We start from the raw sequence: 21019 nt of genomic DNA, 5'->3' as shown, positions 1-21019 counted from the left end.
TACTTGCTTACCAGGCGTTTATGCTTTTTGTGTGCTATTCTTTTTTTATACGAAATACTTAAAATTTACAGAAAGGGTTGGGAGAATGTACCTACCATCCAGACTCAAATGAATATTAACACTTTGGTGTATTTGCTTCAGAGCTTTTCTCTTATCAGAGATAAACCATCACAGAGGCAGTTTATAATAGCCTATATGTAATTGAACACTTGAAATGTGCCAGAGACTACTTAATGGTCCACATGTACGCACTTATTTAATCCTTACATAACCCTGTGAGGTATGTGCTATTGTTATCCCCATTCATAGACGAGGAAACTGAAGTGTGGAAGTTAAATAGTTGTGCCAGGGTACTTACTAGTTAATGGCAGAGCTGGAATTCAGTCCCAGGCAACGTAGAATCTGTGCTGTTAACCACTAGCTGGTGCCGGTGCTGTCTTTCGTATTCTTTCTTGATCCTCTACCCCTCATTCCTTCCCTACTCCAGAGGCAGCACTGTCCTCAAGTTGGACTCTCTCACCTGTTCATATTTGTATACGTTTGCTGCCTATTACTTACCATAAATGTCATACAATGTGGTTTAAACAAGAGTGGTATCCTCAGCTAAATAGAAGCCTGCACTTTTTTTTTTTGAATCTCAGTTTGAGATTTATCCATATTATTACATGTAAATCTAGCATATTTTAAGAGCCTAGTATATTTTGTGTTTTATTTATCCATATACACAACCCCTGTCAGGATGAATAATGTAAGAGTCTAACATGGAATGTATCACATACAGAAAGCCTTTCCTGATTGTTTCCAGGGAGCATGGCACCTTAGGTCAGGCTCTGCACCTCACCACCTGAGCTACCTGGTCTGTTGTGAGGGTGCTGGACTGGATGCACTTCCCCCGAGCTGGCTCGGAAAGTCTGTGCAGTAGAACGCAACAGGCTTCCCTGCTCTTGGCAGAGGTAGCCTGAGGTTGGGATTTAGAATTTATCCAAAATAATTCCCACACAGGTATTTCAGAGTTGCCAAATATTTTTTTTTCTTGCTTTCACTCATAGAGATTGACAAATATCATATGATATTGCTTTATGTGGAAGCTAAAAAAAGGGTACAAATGAACTTTTTTACAGAACACAAATAGAGTCACAGATGTAGAAAACAAACTTGTGGTTCAGGGGGTAAGGGGGGGGGATAAAGTGGGAGATTGGGATTGACATATACACGCTACTATATGTAAAATAGATAACTAATAAGGACCTACTTTATAGCACAGGGAACTCTACTCAGTACTCTGTAATGGCCTATATGGGAAAAGAATCTAGAAAAGTACATATACGTATATGCATAACTGATTCACTTTGCTGTACACTTGAAACTAATATAACACTGTAAACTACTATACTCCAATAAGAAATTTTTTAAAAAGTGTTTTCACATTGGAAGGATCTTAAGTCTGTGCTATCTACCCCCAAAACTTTAGTGTAAATGATTTTTTAATTTGAAGGGTTGCTCTTCAGTGTTTCAGCTACCACAGGTCGTTTATCTGGAGCTTTGAGACAATCAGATAGAGGAGATGAGGGCACAATGGAACGGCCCTTCGAAAACATTTTCCAGAACATTTTGGTGCTTATGGGTTGCACACATTTTTGCTTTTCATGTGTCTCTTCATCATCATCCATGGCCGATTCCTGTCTTTCCCTTCTTGCTTGATGTGACCACACGTGCTGTACTGGCCCACGTTGGAGTATCTGCAGCCTAGACAGCTTTTAGCAGCAAGCATTAGTATAAGCCTTGGCCATTTCTGAATGGGAGTTTTAGATTAGACTGGGGAAATATTCCAGTCTGTTAAGGGGGGAAAAGCCGCATAATTTTATTACTTTTTTGTACCTTAGGAGCGTGTTGTGGGCTTCCACGTACTGGGTCCAAATGCTGGAGAAGTTACCCAGGGCTTCGCAGTAGCTCTCAAGTGCGGGCTGACCAAAGACCAGCTGGACGGCACCATCGGAATCCACCCCGTCTGCGCAGAGGTGGGTCACTACGTTTTAAAGGCTCTGTTTCAAAGTGACAGCGTCACCTGGCTTACAGGGGGCAGATGTGGGACTCTGCAGCTGGTGTTCTTTCTGCTGTACTCGAGCTACTTTTACCTCCTTAGAGCTTATTAGTGGTGGAGAATATCTCAAAAGAAAGCCTTGTCTCTAGAAATGATTTTTTCTGTTTCATATGTTTCTCATTCCTGGTAACCAGATAGTACCGTCATGCTATTAAATGGTAAAAATGATGAGAGTGCTTTATAGAGATGTGCCTCAAATCTTTTATTTATCATGTGTCCTAAATTATTTTCCTGGCAGTCAGCTAATAATGCTGTTCGTACCCAGAAAGAGCATCAATCCTAGTTATCCCTGAGCTACCTGGAGGCTAAATGATGTCTACCTTGTGAGCTTTTGACATTAAAGAATGAGAATGAAAGTGAGACTTGTAAAAGATCAAGCAAATGACAGTAGAACTGGAAATGGACCAATGTGGGCCTCTGGGTGTCAGTGTTTCTTCATGCCTGTCAGTGCTCATTCCAAGAGTCGAATATTGTGATACCACTAAGTAGGGCCTGGAAACCAAAAAAAGTGTCTACGCTGGAGAACTTAGAGGTGGGGAGAGGTTATCTCATAAAGAGGCTTAGGTATGGAACTGAGAACTGCAGCCTGGAAAAATGTTTTCATTTCCTTTTTCTTTGCCTTTTCCCTGAGTAGGGATAGTGTCTTCCTCTAATAAGCACCTGTTTAGTGGCATTATTCACAGAAAACTTTGTGTGTATGTGTTGTTTTGTTCTGTGTGGGTTTTTTTTCTTCTTTTTTTGAAAACTGTTGTTCTTGTGAAGTAAAACTAAATTTCAAACATTATAAATAAAAATTGAAAAGAGAATAGATTTTAAAAGCTCTTAAAAGAACAGGCAGTATGTCTTTTTTTTTTTTTTTTTTTTTTTTTTTGTGGTACACGGGCCTCTCGCTGTTGTGGCCTCTCCCGTTGCAGAGCACAGGCTCCGGACGCGCAGGCTCAGCAGCATGGCTCACTGGCCCAGCCGCTCCGTGGCATGTGGGACCTTCCCGGACCGGGGCACGAACCTATGTCCCCTGCATCGCAGGCGGACTCTCAACCACTGCGCCACCAGGGCAGCCCAGTATGTCTTTTATTCAGTGTAATGACTGAGACTGTCTAGGGAAGGAGCCAATTAACTTAATTTTTTTTTTTCAAGAACACTTAGTGTGTTAGTTTCCTGGGGCTGATGTAACAAACCACCACAAACTGGGCGTTTGAAGACAATGGAAATCTATTCTCTCAGAGTTTTGGAGGCTAGAAATCAGGGTGTCAGCAGGGCTGTGCTCCCTCCAAAGGCTCTAGAGAGGATGGCTTCTTTGCCGCTTCAGCTTCTGGGGTTGCAGGTCTTGACATTTCTCAGCTTGTAGACACATCACTCCAGTCTCTGCCTCCGCTTTTCATGTGATCTTATCTCCTGTGTATCAGAGCCAAATTTCCCTCCTATTGTAAGGATAATTAGTCATTGGATTAGGGCCCACGCTGATCCAGCATGATTTCATTTTAACTTGGTTACATCTGCAAAGACCTTGTTTCCAAATAAGGTCATGTGCACATTACCAGGGCTTAGCACTTGAACATCTTTCTGGGAGACTTAATTCAACCCACGACAGTGAGTATATTTAAAAGTCTAAGATACTTTAAAATAAGAACAGTCATCTCCGACAGGGATAAAGACGTAACTTCCCTACTTGGTTCTGCGAGTGTCTAACTTTTTAATCTGAATTTGGTTCTCAGTGGGCTGGTTGAAAAGGCTGACGTGTGCTTGCCTCCTGCCGCCTCACTTGGTTGTGTTGTATCGTGTCGTGTCGTGTTGTGTTGTGAGCCAGCAGCAGTGAGAGCGCGGCAGCATCTTGGCAGGATGACTGCCAGCTGGGCAGAGAGGTGCAGTGAAGAGGCAGGTGTCCTCCTGAAGCCCGGGCCCACAGGGAGGCCAGCCAAAGGCCTGCTCCCGCCGTACGCCTGGCACCATGGGAACCCTTTTTAAGTCTTGATGTTTGCCACTGTGCCTCTCCATCTGTTGGTTCTCTTATGACCTTGAAGCTCAGAGGTGAATGTTCTTCTCCTCTGATGGGGCTCTTTTTTCTTTTTCTTTTTTCCAAGCTGGCGGCTGATTAACGAGATTAAAACCCTGGATGCTATTTTCTCACCCTCTGAGCGCACCTGTCGTGCAGCCATGTGCCTAGCACTGTGCTGGGCACTGGGGAGCAGCAAGGATTTAGGATGTGAGTCGGAGCAGGGAGGCAGGTGAGGGAAGTGCCAGTTGCAGTCCAGTGCGGCGAGCCCTAGGGTCAGGGGACGCCAGATACGAGAGCTCTGTGGAAGAGCTCATGGCCTTTCAGGTCCCTGAGCGCTGCTGTAGCTTGAAGAGCTCAGAGAGGGCTAAGAAAAATGATAAAATTAGGCTGGAGAAGTAGGTAGGAAGGCCATGGCCTCATAAACCAAGGCAGGACATTTTGACTTTATCCCGGGGCCATTGCAGTTCAGCTAAGAGTGCTTTAAAGCTGGGGCGGGGTCGGGGTCCGGGGGTGGGTGGGGAGGACGTGATCAGACACCTTACTGAGAGAAATCCCTCCGCCTGCGCTGTGGGGAGAGGTCCCGCCGAGGCACGTCTGGAGGCGGGCAGGGGCAGGGGCCTGAACTGGGGTCGTGGCAGTGTGTGTCAGAAGACATGGTCCAGGCGGGAGGGAATAGGAGATGGAGTTGATCGCACTAGCCCGCTGTTTGGAAATGGGAAGAACTGAGAGTGGTTCACATTTGCGGCTTGAAGTAGGGAGCAGTCGTAGAAAGAGCAGCTTCCCGGGGAATCACACTGCAGAAGCGCTGAGGTTCCTGAGGGCTTACTGACTGTGTCAGGACCCTGCCCTCCGCGTGCTGACCTACTTATTAGTCCTTACAGGAACTCCACAGGGTGGGTGGCAGGAGTGTCTCCATTTAACACCTGAGGGAATTGAGGACAGAGCGGTTGAGTGACCTGACAGCTTGGCAGTGGCAGAACCAAGATCCAAACTCAGGCAGGCTGGCTTCCAAGACACCACGCAGTGCAGACGATGCTCTACACGCCTTCCCACAGCATTTGACGTGGAGATGCTGTAACTCACAGGGCCAATGGGCCATGCTGTGCAGAAAGTATCTAGGGGAGTCCCTGGCATTCGGCAGATACTCAGTAACTGCATGTGTTAGCTGGTTTTCCCCAGGGTATTTCATTACAGAAGATGTGGCTTGACTAAAAAGTCATCTTTACAGTGTTTTGGGGAGAGGGGAGGTGGAGCAAGGAGGTATATTTCGAGAAAGCTCCTCTGGTGATTGCTTTTACCTCTGATTTTGAGCAACTTGCTTAGAAACTAGATTTTGAAAAACCAAACGCTTATGACAAAATTCTGACTGCGGAAATCTTCCTTAAAGCTTCTTGATTAAGGGAAAGTAAAATTTGATCAGTAGGGGATTTTTAGGGGCACTCTTGCTAAATGCTGATTCTGGCTGGCATAGTATGTAATTGGATTTGCTAGTGGACCCACTGGTTGTTTTTTCTGTTTGTTTTTTTAGCAAACAGCCATGTGCTGTACAGGAGTGCCACTCAAAATGCAGTCCAGAGAATGTTTGTTACTAGTCCGTAATGAGATCGGGATGGAAATGAAGAAAAAAGGTTTAGAAACTTAAAGGGTAATTTGACAGTATCTGATATAATAGAAAATTTGGGTTTTAATTTTACATGCCTTTTAAAAGTTTGTTTCCTAATCATTTTTATCAAACTTCACAAATGTCAGTCCGTTGGATGGATTAGAAACAGTAATAATTTGAAAATTGGTCCTGGGCATTGCTTTCAAGTGTTTAGAACTAGCCCGGCTCCCGTGCCAGCTGTGGGTGGTTTGCAGAATAATTCATTGAATGAACTCTTCTGTACCATTTCGATAGAATAACCTGGGCAATTGCACAACCTTTGGCTCTCAGAAGTAATTGCTTACAAAAGTTGATGAATTCCTCAGTGGAGGCTTTGCTTTTTGGAGCAAAATAGTTTCCAAAGGGTTTCCTTCTGGAATTGCTGGAGGAGGAGGAGGGACTCCTGTTGTTTTGACTGAAGGCCCCTTGGTTTCAGTACGAGAGAGGGGGTCTTAAGGCCTCGGGTGTCAGTGATGGCACGAGCGTTATTCAGTGTGAGGACGATACGGTGATAATTTATTCTGGACATCTGAGCAGTAATAGTTGAATAGGAAACTGATTACACATCATTTTGAGTAATAATTTCAACTTAAGTTTATTTGTAGAGGGAAAAAAATGGCTCAAGAAGAAGGAGCATCAGAGAGAAGTCCCTGTGAAATGTCTTAAAATGACTTGTAGTGCCAAACGTCAGAAGTTTTGTTTTATTAATAGTCAACATAATCACAGTCTTCAGTGAAGGGGGTCTTGTGAGGCTGGGAGGTGTTGGCCAGATAAGAAATGTGAGGTACATGCCTATCGCATTTGCCCTTTTGTGAGTGTTCTTTGTGCTGGGATCGAAAAGCTGCCTCTGCTCATTTTTTTTACATGTATTTTTATGAAAATTCTAACGCAGCTCTGCACGTATAAAATATGTGTAAGAACTGACCCCATCAGTTTTTCCGTTTAGCCTAACCAGCAGCAGCAGTTTGGCTTCCCCCATCTCTTTAACATCAGCATGGTTTCCAGTATAAGAAAAATAGATAAGAGCTCTTTTTTTCTAATATCTTTATTGGCGTATAATTGCTTTACAGTGTTGTTAGTTTCTGCTGTGCAACAAAGTGAATCAGCTATATGCATACATATATCCCCATATCCCCTCCCTCTTGAGCCTCCCTCCCTATCCCACCCCTCTAGGTGGTCACAAAGCACTGAGCTGATCTCCCTGTGCTATGCGGCTGCTTCCCACTATATCCATTTTACATTTGTTAGTGTATGTATGTCCGTGCCACTCTTTCACTTCGTCCCAGCTTACCCTTCCCCCCTCCCTGTGTCCTCAACTCCATTCTCTACATCTGGGTCTTTATTCCTGCCCTGCCACTAGATTCATCAGTCACTTGATTCCATATATGTACGTTAGCATACGGTTATTTATTTTTCTCTTTCTGACTTACGTCACTCTGTATGACAGACTCTAGTTCCATTCACCTCATTACACATAACTCAATTTCATTCCTTTTTATGGCTGAGGAATACTCCGTTGTATATATGTGCCACATCTTTATCCATTCATCTGTCTGTGGACATTTAGGTTGCTTCCATGTCCTGGCTATTGATAAGAGCTCTTTTTTTCCCCCTTAATTTGTTTCCATTTTTGATGGGTTTAGTTTTTTAACCACATGTCCTACAAGTTCTATTTCTAAATTAATTCCTGAGAAATAAAACATAAGCTTGCAAATTCACAAGCCTGGAATTTGCTTTAATGTATTCCCTACCTCATTATTTTTCTTCCTTTATGAAAATTGGAGAGAGAGCATGTTTGATGGTGTTTTAAATTGCCCGTGATACCATCATCCAAACACAGCTATTTTCATTATCGCATATTATCTTTCTGTTCTGTCCTCATCCACAGTCACACATTTTTTAAACAAGGGAGTTGTATTGCTTTTCAAAGAAGAATTGTACTAGTTTACAGTGTCATCAGTGTTGAATTTGAGTGCTAATGAAAACGTTGCAAAATTCAGTGTAACTTTTTCTTTAATAAGTATGAAAGATAACTATTTCAAGGATTTTCACACATCTTTATTAACAAGGATGAACCTTTTTTTTCTTATAATTACTGTTTTTTTGGATGCAAGCTGTTCACACATTTTTCTTCTGGGTTCATACTTTAAATGTTTTACTAGCCATCATTACTTGGGTCTGACTTTTTTGAGGCGCTGCTGATATATAGGAAGAAAAAAGGCTTTGTTGCTGCTTTTAAGGCTAAAATAGACCACGGGTTTTTCTCAGTATTGTTCCTCCTTTACACAAAAGTATTTTCCCCTTTTATTCACAAGTATTTTTGATGTTGATTCCTGTTGCTTTGACCTATATAAGTCAAAGTGGCCTCGATTTCTTGTGCTCTTTCCTCTTTGTATTAAAAATCAGGAGACCAGGGCTTCCCTGGTGGCGCAGTGGTTGGGAGTCCGCCTGCCGATGCAGGGGACACGGGTTCGTGCCCCAGTCCGGGAGGATCCCACGTGCCGCGGAGCGGCTGGGCCCGTGAGCCATGGCCGCTGGGCCTGCGCATCCGGAGCCTGTGCTCCACAGCGGGAGAGGCCACAACAGTGAGAGGCCCACGTACCGCAAAAAAATAATAATAATAAATAAATAAAAATAAAAATCAGGAGACCAGTTGTTTCTCAGGAATCAGAGAATGCAGCTGACCAAAAAGCTTGTCCAGGTGTGCTGACAGTGATACAAGCACTTGATGAGTCTCGCTTCCACTGGGGTCTCTCCCAAATCAGCCATAGCCTCCTGTCTCAGTATGACACTTACTCAGTGGTTCTCAAAGGTCGGTCTAGGTTAGAGTAGGACAAATGGACTCTGCAGAATCTTACTTAGAGTTACCTTTCAACTTACTTGGTGTGACCAAAAAGATTTGGATTGAAATTTTTTTTTTTTTGCGGTACGCAGGCCTCTCACTGTTGTGGCCTCTCCCGTCGCAGAGCACAGGCTCCGGATGCACAGGCTCAGCGGCCATGGCTCACGGGCCCAGCCGCTCCGCGGCATGTGGGATCTTCCCAGACCGGGGCACGAACCTGCGTCCCCGCATCGGCAGGCGGACTCTGAACCACTGCGCCACCAGGGAAGCCCCTGGATTGAAATCTTAATTGTATTCAGCAGCCAAATAAGTTTCTAAGTTTAATTGATTTTACACAAAGTCCTTTTATGTTTTCATGCCTGGACAGTATAGATGATCAGTTTGGGTGGTGATTTTGTTTGGGTTTTTTTTGCCTATAAAAACAGAGGTTTATTCCTTGTGGTGCTCTAAGGTCATCATGGAACAGCTGCAGCTCAGCTCCAATTCCATCATCACTCCAGGACCTGGCTGGTGGGGCAGCCTCTCCTAGGGGCACAGCTGGCTGAATGGCAGAGGGACAGGAGGTATAGGAAAAGCACCTTGGTGCCCAAGGCTTCTGTTCAGGAGTGATGCTTCCCACTTCCACATGTATCCTTGGCCAGAGCAAGCCCCTGCCCCCCACGTTTGTGTCCAGTAGGGCGGGAATGTATTATGTGTGGTCCACACAGTGTCATCACAGGGAGGTGAAGGCACCATATGTTTTGGAAACTAACAAAAATCTCATAGTTCAGTCAGACTTAACATGAAGAGGGATCAGATTTGACAGAAAAGAAACAACATATCTAAGACTTACTAATTGATGGTACATCAGCAGTAATGGAAATAGAGGAATTAAGGGTCAATGAAGGGTCAATTCCAGATGCGTGGCGCGTGGCCTGGTCAATCAAGTAGTGGCGCTGCCATTCACCGGGAGCCATCTGCCTAAAAGGGAGTAATTGCCTGAATGAGACCATGACGAGAGCATCTAAAGGGGAGAGAGCTGAGGAAGGACCCTCAGGGCCATGCTGCCTGGCCTTGTTCATGTCGTGCACGTGTGGACGGTGGCATTGTTTGGGCAGCACACTGGAATAAGCAGATCAGGCACCTGGTTCTGCAGCCCACGTGCCCTGGGGCTCTGACCACCCTAAGGGCTGGGGAAAATCAGTGTTTCAGGGACGTGCCACCTGGAACGGTGGTTAAGAATCCGCCTGCAGGGGGACATGGGTTCGAGCCCTGGTCCGGGGGGAAGATTCCACATGCGGCGGAGCAACTAAGCCCGTGCGCCGCAGCTACTGAGCCCGCACTCTAGAGCCCGCGAGCCACAACTACTGAGCCCGCGTGCCTAGAGCCCGTGCACCGCAACGAGAGAAGCCACCGCAATGAGAAGCCCGTGCACCGCAACGAAGAGTAGCGCCTGCTCGCCGCAATGAGAGAAAGCCCGCGTGCAGCGACCGAGACCCGATGCAGCCAAAAATAAATTAATTAATTAATTAATTAAAAAAAAATCGGTGTTTCAGCAGCACACCTCTAAGCCATGGCTGAGGAGTAGCCACAAAAGAAGGAAACAGGAAAGAGTGCTTTCACGGAAGCAAAAAGAAGAAAGAATTGTTAGAAGATCATTGAGATCGACAACAAGAAATGCTACAGAGAGGCTGAGAAATGAAAGCGGCAAGGTGCCCTCTGGATTTGGCAACTTAGAGAGTTACTGTTACAGATAGACTGTAGGAGAGCTGCAGGTTTCCTGTTTGGGGAAACTACAAAGTTAAGCAACCAATGGTTAGTTTACCACGCAGTGGGCTTCTAGGCTTTGAATTTTGCGTTAAATTCTCAGTGCGTTGCCTACACTGGTGTTCCTCAAGAAGTTCTAATCTGTGGTCTTTAGGCAACCTGCGTTAGAATCACTTGGGACTCTTGCTAAAAATGAGATTCCTGGGGCCCACCCTAGATCTGCCAAATTAGAATCTGTAATTTCCGTGTATTTTAATCAGCGTGAACAGGCTTTAAGGTTTGAGAGCCCTTGTTTTTTTGGTATAGGCAATCCTCAGTAGTAGCAAATCAAAGCCAACTAAAGTTCTTAGGCTCTAAGTCCACAAGGACCAATGTTTCAAGGATGTGAAACCAGGAGAACTTGTCAGTCACTGCAAGTGAGAGCATCAGTTCGTCAGGCACTTTGGAAATCTAGCCAATCCTGCCCTCGCACCCAGCAGTTGTACCTCTAGCTCCAGGTGCAGGGAGATGTACCAGAATGTCATAGCACGTTGCAGATAGCATATTGGTTATAGCTTGAGTGGCCAGCAAAAGGAGCCTGGGTATGTAATTTGTAATATACTCACTATTTGAGTGATTGAATACTATAGTACAGGGGTCCCCAACCCCTGGGCGTGGCCCGTTAGGAACTGGGCCACACAGAAGGAGGTGAGCGGCAGGTGAGCGAGGGACGCTTCATCTCCCAGTCCCCGTCGCTTGCATTACTCCCTGAACCGTCACCCCCTTCCTGCCCGCCCCCCTCCAGCCACGGAAAAATTGTCTTCCACGAAACCGGTCCCTGGTGCCGAAAAGGTTGGAGAGCACTACTATAGTATATATACTATACTCTAATATGGTATTGTATACTATAGTAATTGAATACTATTCAGTGAGAAATGGAAGAATTAGAGCTATCTGTGTCCGTATGCGTGAATAATAGAAATAAAGTATTGAGCCCAAGAAAGCAGGTAGCAGAAGAGGATGTATATACCATCTTGCCATTTGCATATTAAGTTTTTAAAAACCTACAAAAGAAAAGCACCAGTCAGGGGGCGGGGAGGGGGAAAGTTATCAAGAAGGGGATACACATGGGGCTCGAACCATGTGTTACGAAGCTCCCTGAGTTGGGTGAGCACAAGGGTGTTCATGATAGTACACTTCACTTCTTTCTATGTGTCCAGAATATTTCATGGTACATTTCTTTTAGAGAACTGGTAAACAACCAGGGTATTATTTTAATCACCCTCATGCAAGTAAGTGCTTTATTAGATATAAGCTACATTTTTTTCTCTTTCACGTTGGTGGTGAAATGCTTACCTTGGTCATACTACATCTCTGTTGTAAGTAGTTACTCAAGTCATTCTTAGTCCCGCGGTGTTACCTGAGCTGCGCCCAGTTAACTTCTGCGCCCGTGTCCGAGTCTCATGCTGTCTCCTTCCCTGCAGGTATTCACGACACTGTCGGTGACCAAGCGCTCGGGGGAGAACATCCTCCAGACCGGTTGCTGAGGTTAAGCCCCAGTGTGGGTGCTGCTGCCAGGACTCCAAACCACTGACGTATTTCTTGCCCAAGTCCAAGGCGAAGTTTGCGGAAGGTTCTGGGGCTTCAGCAGCCACGTGTCCTGTGCTTAGAGCCCCGAGGCCCCCTTGGATCTCATGGGCCGGAGGTGACGCGTGGGTGGCAGGCAGCATCGCACTGGGGTCAGCATGACGCACTCGAAACTGGCTTTCGGCAGCGCTTCGCAGAGGGGCGTCCATGAAGTCACCAGCCTCAAGCCCGCGCGGTGGGTGGTGATGGAACCGTCGAAGCAGTTTTTGCATGGCCTTTCCTTTGTAGGTTTTCTTATTCTCACTGTCAACCTTTCTCAGGTTGGTTATTTTTTTTCTCCGCCGTGTTAGTGAAAGTAGAGATGATAGCAGACAATTTTTATCCAAAAGCAAGTCGTGGCCACCGTGTGCAAATAAGGTGGCTCGTTGCTGGGACGGCGCACCGTGGCTCCTAGGCTTGTCCCGGGGAGAGAGCATCTCCCCAAAACAAGTGGTCACCACTGGCCAGGTGTGCTCCCAGGCACTATACCACTGATGATGAAATGGCTACCTGGCCAGCCTGTTAGGAGGAATATTCCAATGCAGGGAACTTGGTCGTACAGCGTGATCTCCACTGTTCTTCATCACGGAGGCAGATGCACAGCCGAAATGGGGAAAAACAATAAATGTCGTTGTTTAGTCCATTGTGTGCTGGTCTAAGTGAGCTGAGATCTTTTGCAATGGGAAACATTTAACGCTTGTTTAAAGACTTTTTGGGGGTGGCTTTTGCTTTAAGCTAAAATCACAAAATACTACAGCTTTATTTTTCATGTGTGTTATGCATCTATCCCTTCCTAAGAACTATATTCATAGGAGAAATGTCTTTCCACACTTAACAATTTAACTCTTGTGGTAATTACTTTTTTAAAGAAAGCTGTTAATATCATAATTTATTATTTTTGAACACAGGTGGATGTGAAGGACTTTTCGTGTAAAAACCAAATGGTTTTGGCTTTTTCTGTTGACTGTACTTGGTGGAATTTGGGCAGAAGTGTTTCTGCTCCATTAGCATTCCAACTTGTATTATCACAAAGAGGTATTACCCTACAGTTACAGATTTCTGCCTAAATGTACTGGCGACGGATCATATTTAGGCCGTTTTCCCACTACAGAAGTTGGATTTTAAACATGTTGTGGACGTCAGACCTCCCACCAGCAGTTCTTGTAGCTCCTTTTTCATTCCCTCCCCTCTGTGTGTGTGTCTCGGCTACAGCACTGAGTGGTTGATTGAAAGTACGTTTCTCCGTCACCTCAGGGAACTCAGCGTCTGCCCAGCATTTAGTCAGCAGATCCCCTGACCCTGTCTGCCTCACAGCCCTGCCTCACCCTCCGTCCCATCTGGTTGTGTGGAGACAATGGGAAAAGGAAAAGAGGGGAGGGGAATTGCGACAGCTGACCGTGTTCAGTTTTCTTTATTTATTTTTAAATTTGTTTTTTTCTCCAAGTCTGCCAATCTCTGAAATTAGAAGATAGGCAGTACGGGGTGATCATGCCTAATCATGTTGTGATTCTGCCTTCTTTGTGGAATAGAATGTTCTGCCCCCACGAGAAGGATTCTACTTTATAGACTTGTCTGCGTAATTGCCCAGTGTATCAGAACTCGTATTAAATTCCGTGTATTTTTGTTACAAATCTTCTGAAAAGAAACCATGTGAAACCTTAAAAGCTGTTAATATCCACCCTGTGTGGCTCTTGTTGAATGGTGGTCTTGGGACTGTTCAGCTGACAGCCAAATGGACTTCCGGGCTTCTGTTGGCGATCGTGAGAACTAGGTGCTGAGTGAGTTTCATCGATGCTGTGCTGCGGGGCCTGGTGGGTGTGCTGAGGTTCACATTTTAGCCGTGTTGGCATTCCAGATTCCATTTTTGAGCTTATCCCCACTTGATCTGTCCATCTTAGTTTTTAAGGTGGCAAAACCGCCCCACCTGCCCCACCTGACAACAGCACTGTGAGGGTACGTGAGCCTTCCTTTCTCTCTGAACTGTATCAGGCACATACCCGGGGTTCAGTAAGTGTTTACATTGATGTTTATTGTCAGGCTCAGATTATTCACTCATATGCACTTAATTTTCTGATGCATCAGTTGATGAGCAGAAACTCCTATCTTGTGGTAATCCTTAACAAAAACCTTCCCAAAGTTCCTCTCTGTCCTGAGTAACTGCAGAGTGCTAACAGTACCACTAAGTGCTTGTTACTGCAGCATGTACCAGGCACATAACAGCCCTCTCAGGAAGCTCCTGTGCCCGCTTACAGATGGAAGAGCAGGCTCAGAGGTAGGAATCCTGGCTCAGGGTTACACAGCTAGGTAGTGGTATAGCACACTTTTGAAGCCAGAGAAGTCTGTGACTTCAAAGGCCCAGACCTCTCGACCACCTTGCAGTCTGCCTCATTCATCTCTGACGGGTGGGAGCTTTCATGAAGGGCGACTGAGCTGAAGCCTGGGGTCCCGTCGTGTTTTCACGTGCCCTCGAGCAGTGTGGTCCGCACAATTAACAAACACCTTGTCTGAGATGTTTTAGTGCTTTTTCTAACTGGTCGTAACACTGCCGGTGTATTTCCACACTATTGCCAGGATCTTATTCCTCAGACTTCCCTTGCCCCGAGTCCTCAGGGTCTTCCAAAGCCCTGTAAATAGGCTCTGGGCCCTCTGTCAGACCCTGGGCCAGTCACCTGCACCTCTGGCCTCTGCCCCAAAGACACCGCTCCTAACCCCCCTGCGCTGGGTTGCCTCCAGCCAGAGCTCTTTCTGCGTGTACTCCACAGGACTCTGTACTTTCTCTAGAGCACTTCAGGTTACCCTGCACGAGCCCACTTCTAGATAATTAGGGTTCTTTGCGTCTGTGTGCTGCGTAGCTTCCAGCACGAAGCCTACACGTGCACTACGGAGGCACGTAAAGCTTCGTGTAATTGGGTGGGCAGGTAGAGCCTTACCACTTGGATCTGTACCTATCAGAGATGACCACTTCAGGACACTGTTAATCTCTCGTGTCAGGAACCTTTGACCCAAATGTTAATGAAAGTAGAAAGGGCATAAACATAAAAATGGCCAACGTCACTTGTTGAGGAAATACAGTTAAACTGCTGTGAAATACCACTTCTGACCCATTCTGTGGCACAGTTTAGAGAGTCTGACAGTATCAAACGTTGGCAAAGCTGTGGTGCAAATGGGACGCATTTATTGCTGTGAGGAGTGTAAATTGGTACAGTCACTTTGGAAAATGATTTGACATGACCCAGTAAAGTCAAGATCCTGTGCATACTCTAGGTACGTACCCAGCACAGATGCACATCTGTGCACCAAAAGACACGACACTGTTAGCAATAGCAAAAAAACGAAACATGGAAACAACCCAAATATTCATCAGAACAAGAATGGACAGGTCAACTGCGGTGTATCCATACAACAGAAGACGAAGTAACAGCAAGATACATGTTACAAACAGTGGATCAGTGAGTGAAAAAGTCAAAGGCATATGTACAGTGTGATTCCATTATATACATAAACAGGCAAAACTAAGCAATGTGTATGTGTGTTTAGATGGACAGTAGGAGTAGAACCACAAGGGAAACAAATTCAAAATGAAGAATCTGGAGTTTAAGCTGGTGGTTACCTATGAAGGGACAGGGCAGAGGCTGGAGTCAGGAAGGGGCACCCAGGACCTAAAGGCTTCTTTCCTAACCCAAGTGGAGGACTTGTGCATTTGTTGCATCATTATTTATGTTTGTTACAAATGTTCCTTTGTATCTACTCAGTAGTTTATTCAAATAGCTTTAAAAGGTGGGGAAGGGGTAGCTGGGAGTATTAGAATGCCCGGAGCAGGAATGTGTCCGTCAGGGTCTCACACAGGAGCTAGGAGACCAGACTCTAAAGACAGAGAATCCAGCAGAAGGCCTTTCCTGACCATCCATGAGTCCATCCTTGATATGAGGTCTGGGAATGGGCTAAACATGCACTAAGTTTGGGAGTAATTGTGACACAGCAATCGATAATGAATACGTGGGAGTTGGAGGGGTCGCACAACAAGCAGGCCCGGTCCTCTTTCCTTAAACCCACTTAAAATCAGAGCACTCAACTTTTAACATTTCAAGAGATTTTATTTAGAAAAAGAAAAGAGCTTAAAAAATTTTTTTTTTAATTTGAAGTTCACTCTAAGGAGCCAAGGGTTTTCCTGCAGACCCTGTTCTGCTGATGCCCTGTATCACTGATGCCGTACGTTGCCCTCTGGGCACTCCTAAGAGTCTCCGGAGGAGCTGAGCAGAGCAGGGTTTTCTGGACCCCTTGGCCGTCTCTGAGCCTGATCCCATCACTGCACAACCTTACTGCAGCTGTTCGTTTCTCAGGCGCTATTTCATAGGCTTTGAGATTGGCAAGGGAGGTCAGCTTCTCCAAGTCCGTCTACAGATGCAGAAACTGAGGGCTGGACAGGTGAAGCTGACTGATCAACATCAAGGTCAAGGTTAACCAGCTAAACACAGATCTGAGACCAGAAGCCATCTGGCTTCCAACTATGTGCTTTTCTACAACATGATGCTACTTTGTTCCTGCCACCATCTCCTTTGTAAATTCTCCTACGTGCTTAAAAACACCCAGCCATGTAAGCACACTCTGATTGCTGTGAAGCTGAAGGGCATGGGAGTATGTGTTGACTCTGAAAAAGCCAATAGGTAGGTCCTTGGCCCTGTGGTCAGCACACAGTAGGTGTGCAGGAAATGCATGCAAATTGACCTGAAGGGAGGCATCAGAGCCCTCCGTGTTGGCTTTCCTGCGTGCGTGATGGGGACGCCTTCTTGTCTGTCAGGAAAATGAGGTAGAGCCTGCCTCGTAATTGCAAAAGCAGCACCTTGGAAGAGCAATTGCTAAAGGAGTGAAGAGACAAGAAACAAACTTCATGGCATGTGCTGTACATCAAGGCACAGTGGATACAGAGTGAATGAACACTGATGGTTAATTTATGTGTCCGCTTGACTGCGTCACAGGGATGCCCAGACAGATGGTTAAACAGTATTTCTGAGTGTGTCTTGAGGATGTTTCGGAATGAAATTGCATTCATCAGTGGACTCAGTAAAATGGTTTACCCTCCCCAGTGTGGGTGGGCATCACCCAATCCATTGAGGGCCTTAATAAAAGGAAGGAAGAATTTGGCTCTTTCTACCTGATTGCTTGACCTGGAACATTGACCCTCCGCGGCCCTGGTTCTCAGACCTTTGGACTCAGACTGAACTACTCCACCGCTTTCCTGATTTTCCATCTTGCAGATGGCAGATGGTGGGACTTCCAGCCACCATATTTGCATGTGCCAATTCTTTATAATAAATGAATCTATCTGTCATCTGTCTTATCTTCTACTGGTCCACTTTCTCTAGAGATCTTTGACCGAAACACACATAGACCTCACTCTGAAGGTGTGTGCAGTCAGGTAGGGTGGGTGAATGCACACAGTTACTCCCTCATTTTTTCAGCAAATACTATGTACCAGGTACTGTTCTAGGCAGGAGAGTTCAGCAGTGAACAAAAACATCAATAATCTGTGTCCTCAAGGGGTTTACATTATAGTTGAGGGAAATAGGCAAAAATAACATAAGTCATTATATTGAATAAGTGGTGATAAGTGCCACGGAGAAAAATCTAAGCAGGGAAGGGGAGGTGTGTGGGGAGTGGAATTTTAATTAAGGTGGTCAGGGAAGACCCCATAGAGAAGGTGGCATTTGACTGAACACTTGGAGGAGGTGAAGGAGATCCTGGGGGAAGGAACATTCCAGGCAGGGAGGTCAGCAAGTGTAAAGGCCCTGAGGCAGAGAATGACTGGGATGTTGGGGGAATGAGTCTAAGTCCATCATGGTGGGTGGAGTCCAGCAAGCAAGGAGGGGAAGAATAAAAGTCAAGGTCAGAGAGAGAACAGATCAGGTAGGGTCTTGTTGGTTGTAGTAAGAAGCAGCAGCATTGGGAGCCACTGGAGGGCTCTGAACAGAGGAGGAGTGTGACCCCACTTCCTGATCACACTTCCAGGTGGTCAGGAGCACACGGGTGGCTGGTCTGAGGGCAGCCTGAGGCTTTGGGTGGGTGGAGGCTGCTGCAGTGATAGGGGTGAGAAGATGATGTCTTAGTCCAAGGTGGTAGCAGTAGGTATGGTAAGTAAATCCCAGTCTGACATAATTTTAGAGGAGAACCAATAGGACTTAGTGTTGGATTGGATGTGGGATGAGAGAGAGAGAGAGGTTCAAGGATGACTCCTACATTTTGGGCTTCAACACTGGAAGCATTGAGGCTGGAGGTGCCATTTCACTGAGATGGGAAAACTGCGGAGGAGGGGCAGGTTTGAGAGGAATATCAGAAGCTCGAGTTTTAGGTGCCGAGGTTGAGATGCCTTGTAGACATCCGAGTAGAGGTTTTGGACGGTTAACACATGAGGCTGGAGTTCCAGAAAGAAGTTCAAGATAGAGAGTTAAATGTCAGGGCGTCAGCCCAGAGAGGCTGTTTAAAAGTCCTGAGAAAGATGAGGCCCTGAGGGCATGAGTGCAGATAAAAAGGAGAAAAGCTCTGCTAGAAACCAGCAGCTGCCCCAAAGGAAGGTACCCCATGCCAGGAGAACAGAGCAGGACTAGGGTGAAACTGTGCAACTCAGATTGGGACATGAACCCACATGCTGGGACTCGAACCCAGCCAGAACCCAGATTGGGACTTGAACCCAAGGCCTTTTAATTGAGATCACACACTTGGTCTCGGGATTTAATGAAGCTCAGGTTCTTGATGTCTCCTTGCAGAAAGAATTCAGTGAGAGACAAGGTGATAGGTAAGAAGTGGATTTATTTAGAGGGAAACACACTCCACGGACAGAGTGCAGGCCATCTCAGAAGGCTAGAGGCCCTGAAATATGGGCCGGGTAATTTCATAGGCTAATGAGTGGGAGGATCATTCCAACTATTTGGGGGAAGGGGCGGGATTTCCAGGAATTGGGCCATGCCCACTTTGACCTTTTAGGGTCAGAACTGTCATGGCACCTGTGGGTGTGTCATTTAGCTAATGTATTGCAGCGAGGGTATAATGAGGCTCAAGGTCTACTGGAAGTCGAATCTTCTGCCATCTTGGACGTAGTTGGTTCTAACCAGTTTTTGTCACGTCCTGTGGCTGTCATTCTTTTAAAATGTCGTGCCCTGCCCCCTTCCCCTCCTGTTTCAAGGGGATCTCCTGGGGACCCTTCCTGTGAGTGCCAGGTGGCAGGTTTTAGATCCACAAGGGGTGGTAAAAGATTCAAGGGGTGGAAAAAGGATGTTCCACACAGACAAGCAGTCAAGACATGGAAATAGAAAATGAGAGAAAGGTGGAGAGATGAGGTGTAAGTTGCTTCAAACAGCGGGCCAGCGCTTTGGGGCATCATCCTGGGGCTCTGGGGAGCAGAGAAAGTACACAACCGCGGGGCCGAGACGGGGTGAGGAGAGGCACACTGAGGGTCCTGTAAGAGCAGGAGCGGCCCCTGCACGACTCAGAATTAGATTCCGCACCCTCGGCCTCTCACTCACCTCACGCTAATCCCGGCCCTGCGTAAATGATGAGTAGCCAGGTTTGGTGCAGGTTAGCGTCCTCCCCTCCTCCAGACCCATGCAGTGTAGGTTAGAATCACAGCTCTGCCACCTCTTGGCCAAGTTGCTTAACCTCACTCTGCCTCGTTTCCTCATCTTCAAAATGAGAATATTAATTGTACCTTCCCAGGGTGGCTGTGAGGGTTAAATGAGCCGATAACACGTAAAGCACTGAGAGTAAGCATGTGGTAAAGTCGACTGTTATTATCGCACTGTTTGGTCAGAATAAAGAGTGGAAGGAGGGTTGGAGAGAGAAATTTTAGGCAACTGCAGGTCAGAGTAAGAGATAAAGGGAGGCTAAAGAGGGAACTTGTCATGAAAAGATGAGGTGATGGGTGTTATCAAGAATGATAAAATCAGTGGGACCCAGTTCTGTGCTTTCATTCCACAATTATGTGTAAAGTTACTACTGTGAACTTGGAGTTGTTCTGAGAGCTGGTTGATTGGAAAGCAAGGGAAAGTCTAGTCTTCCAAAAAGGACTCTGAAGGACAGAAGGAGACAAGTGGCGTCAGCTCAATCCCCAAACTTCCAGCTGGGCAGTTCAGCAGAACAAGCCTAAAAACGGGCTAAAGGGAATCCCAGGTGATTTAGGGGCTGTGGGTCTCGAAACAGGAGGAAGGTTTGAGTCTCCAGCAGGGCCTGGGGCAACACTTAACCGCTGCTGCCCAAGGCGGCCTGACCCATGCATGGGTCCCTCAGCAAAGAGCGAGGTCTGAGCCCCGTGAGGTCCGAGGCAAGTCCACTTGCTCTTTGAGTCGCACGCGAGGCCCCAAACCCACAATGGGCAGGCTGAAGTGGAGGTTGGGTCATAGGTAGTACTTCTGGTCTCCGTGACGGGTCTCACCTGAGAAGGGAACTACCCATTCATTCACTGTGTATTAGTTTGCCCAGGCTGCTGTATCAGAATACCGCAGACTGTGCAGATTAAACGACGGAGTCTGGAAGCCAGAACTCCAAGAGCAAGGTGTTGGCAGGTTTCGTTTCTTTTGAGGCCTCTCTCCTTGGCATGTGGACGGTCACGTTCTCCTTGTGTCTTCACGTGGCCTTTCCTCTGTGCATGCATCGCTGTGTCCGTGTCCAAATTTCCTCTTCTTTTAGGACACCAATCATGTTGTCTGAGGACCCGACCACATGCCCTCTTTTGACTTTAATCACGTCTCTAAAGACCCCATCTCCAAATACAGCCACATTTGGAACTTAGGGCTTCAACATAGGGATTTGGAGGTGGGGAGGGACACAGTTCAGCCCGTAACACGTTCATTCTCAAACATTTCAGAGCCTACAGCGCCCTGTGCTAGACCCATATTCATGTTGAGCTAAAAGGACAAATGACATTGGTTTCCCTTTAAAATAAGTGTATTAAATAGCAGTATAGCTGATACATGGATACAGGAAAAATCACAAAGGTGAGTTTTTTAATGGCTCCAGTTTAGAAAACACTGAAAAAGACCAAAATAAGCAGTGAGAACACAGACTATTTGACCGACATGATCATTCAGTTTGTTTAAC

The 21019-nt window shown here is 46.2% G+C and overlaps 1 protein-coding gene across 6 annotated transcripts in view; it reads left to right on the top strand.

The window, feature by feature from the left end:
• TXNRD1 (thioredoxin reductase 1) overlaps nucleotides 1–17257 on the top strand; it is a 106027-nt gene extending 88770 nt beyond the window's left edge. For all 6 annotated transcript variants that reach the window (XM_079937568.1, XM_079937567.1, XM_079937564.1 and 3 more), the window contains exons 13-14: nucleotides 1884–2018; nucleotides 11791–17257. In XM_079937568.1, coding sequence (XP_079793694.1) covers nucleotides 1884–2018; nucleotides 11791–11853 — 198 coding nt within the window. In that variant the 3' untranslated portion in view covers nucleotides 11854–17257. The remainder of the gene's footprint in view (nucleotides 1–1883; nucleotides 2019–11790) is intronic.
• Nucleotides 17258–21019: the final 3762 nt, after the last annotated feature.

This window comes from Stenella coeruleoalba, assembly GCF_951394435.1.
Source record: "Stenella coeruleoalba genome assembly, chromosome: 11".
In the NCBI taxonomy this organism is placed as follows: domain Eukaryota; kingdom Metazoa; phylum Chordata; class Mammalia; order Artiodactyla; family Delphinidae; genus Stenella; species Stenella coeruleoalba.
Note: the sequence above shows the minus strand (reverse complement) of the source record. Positions and strands in the feature narration are given on the sequence as shown.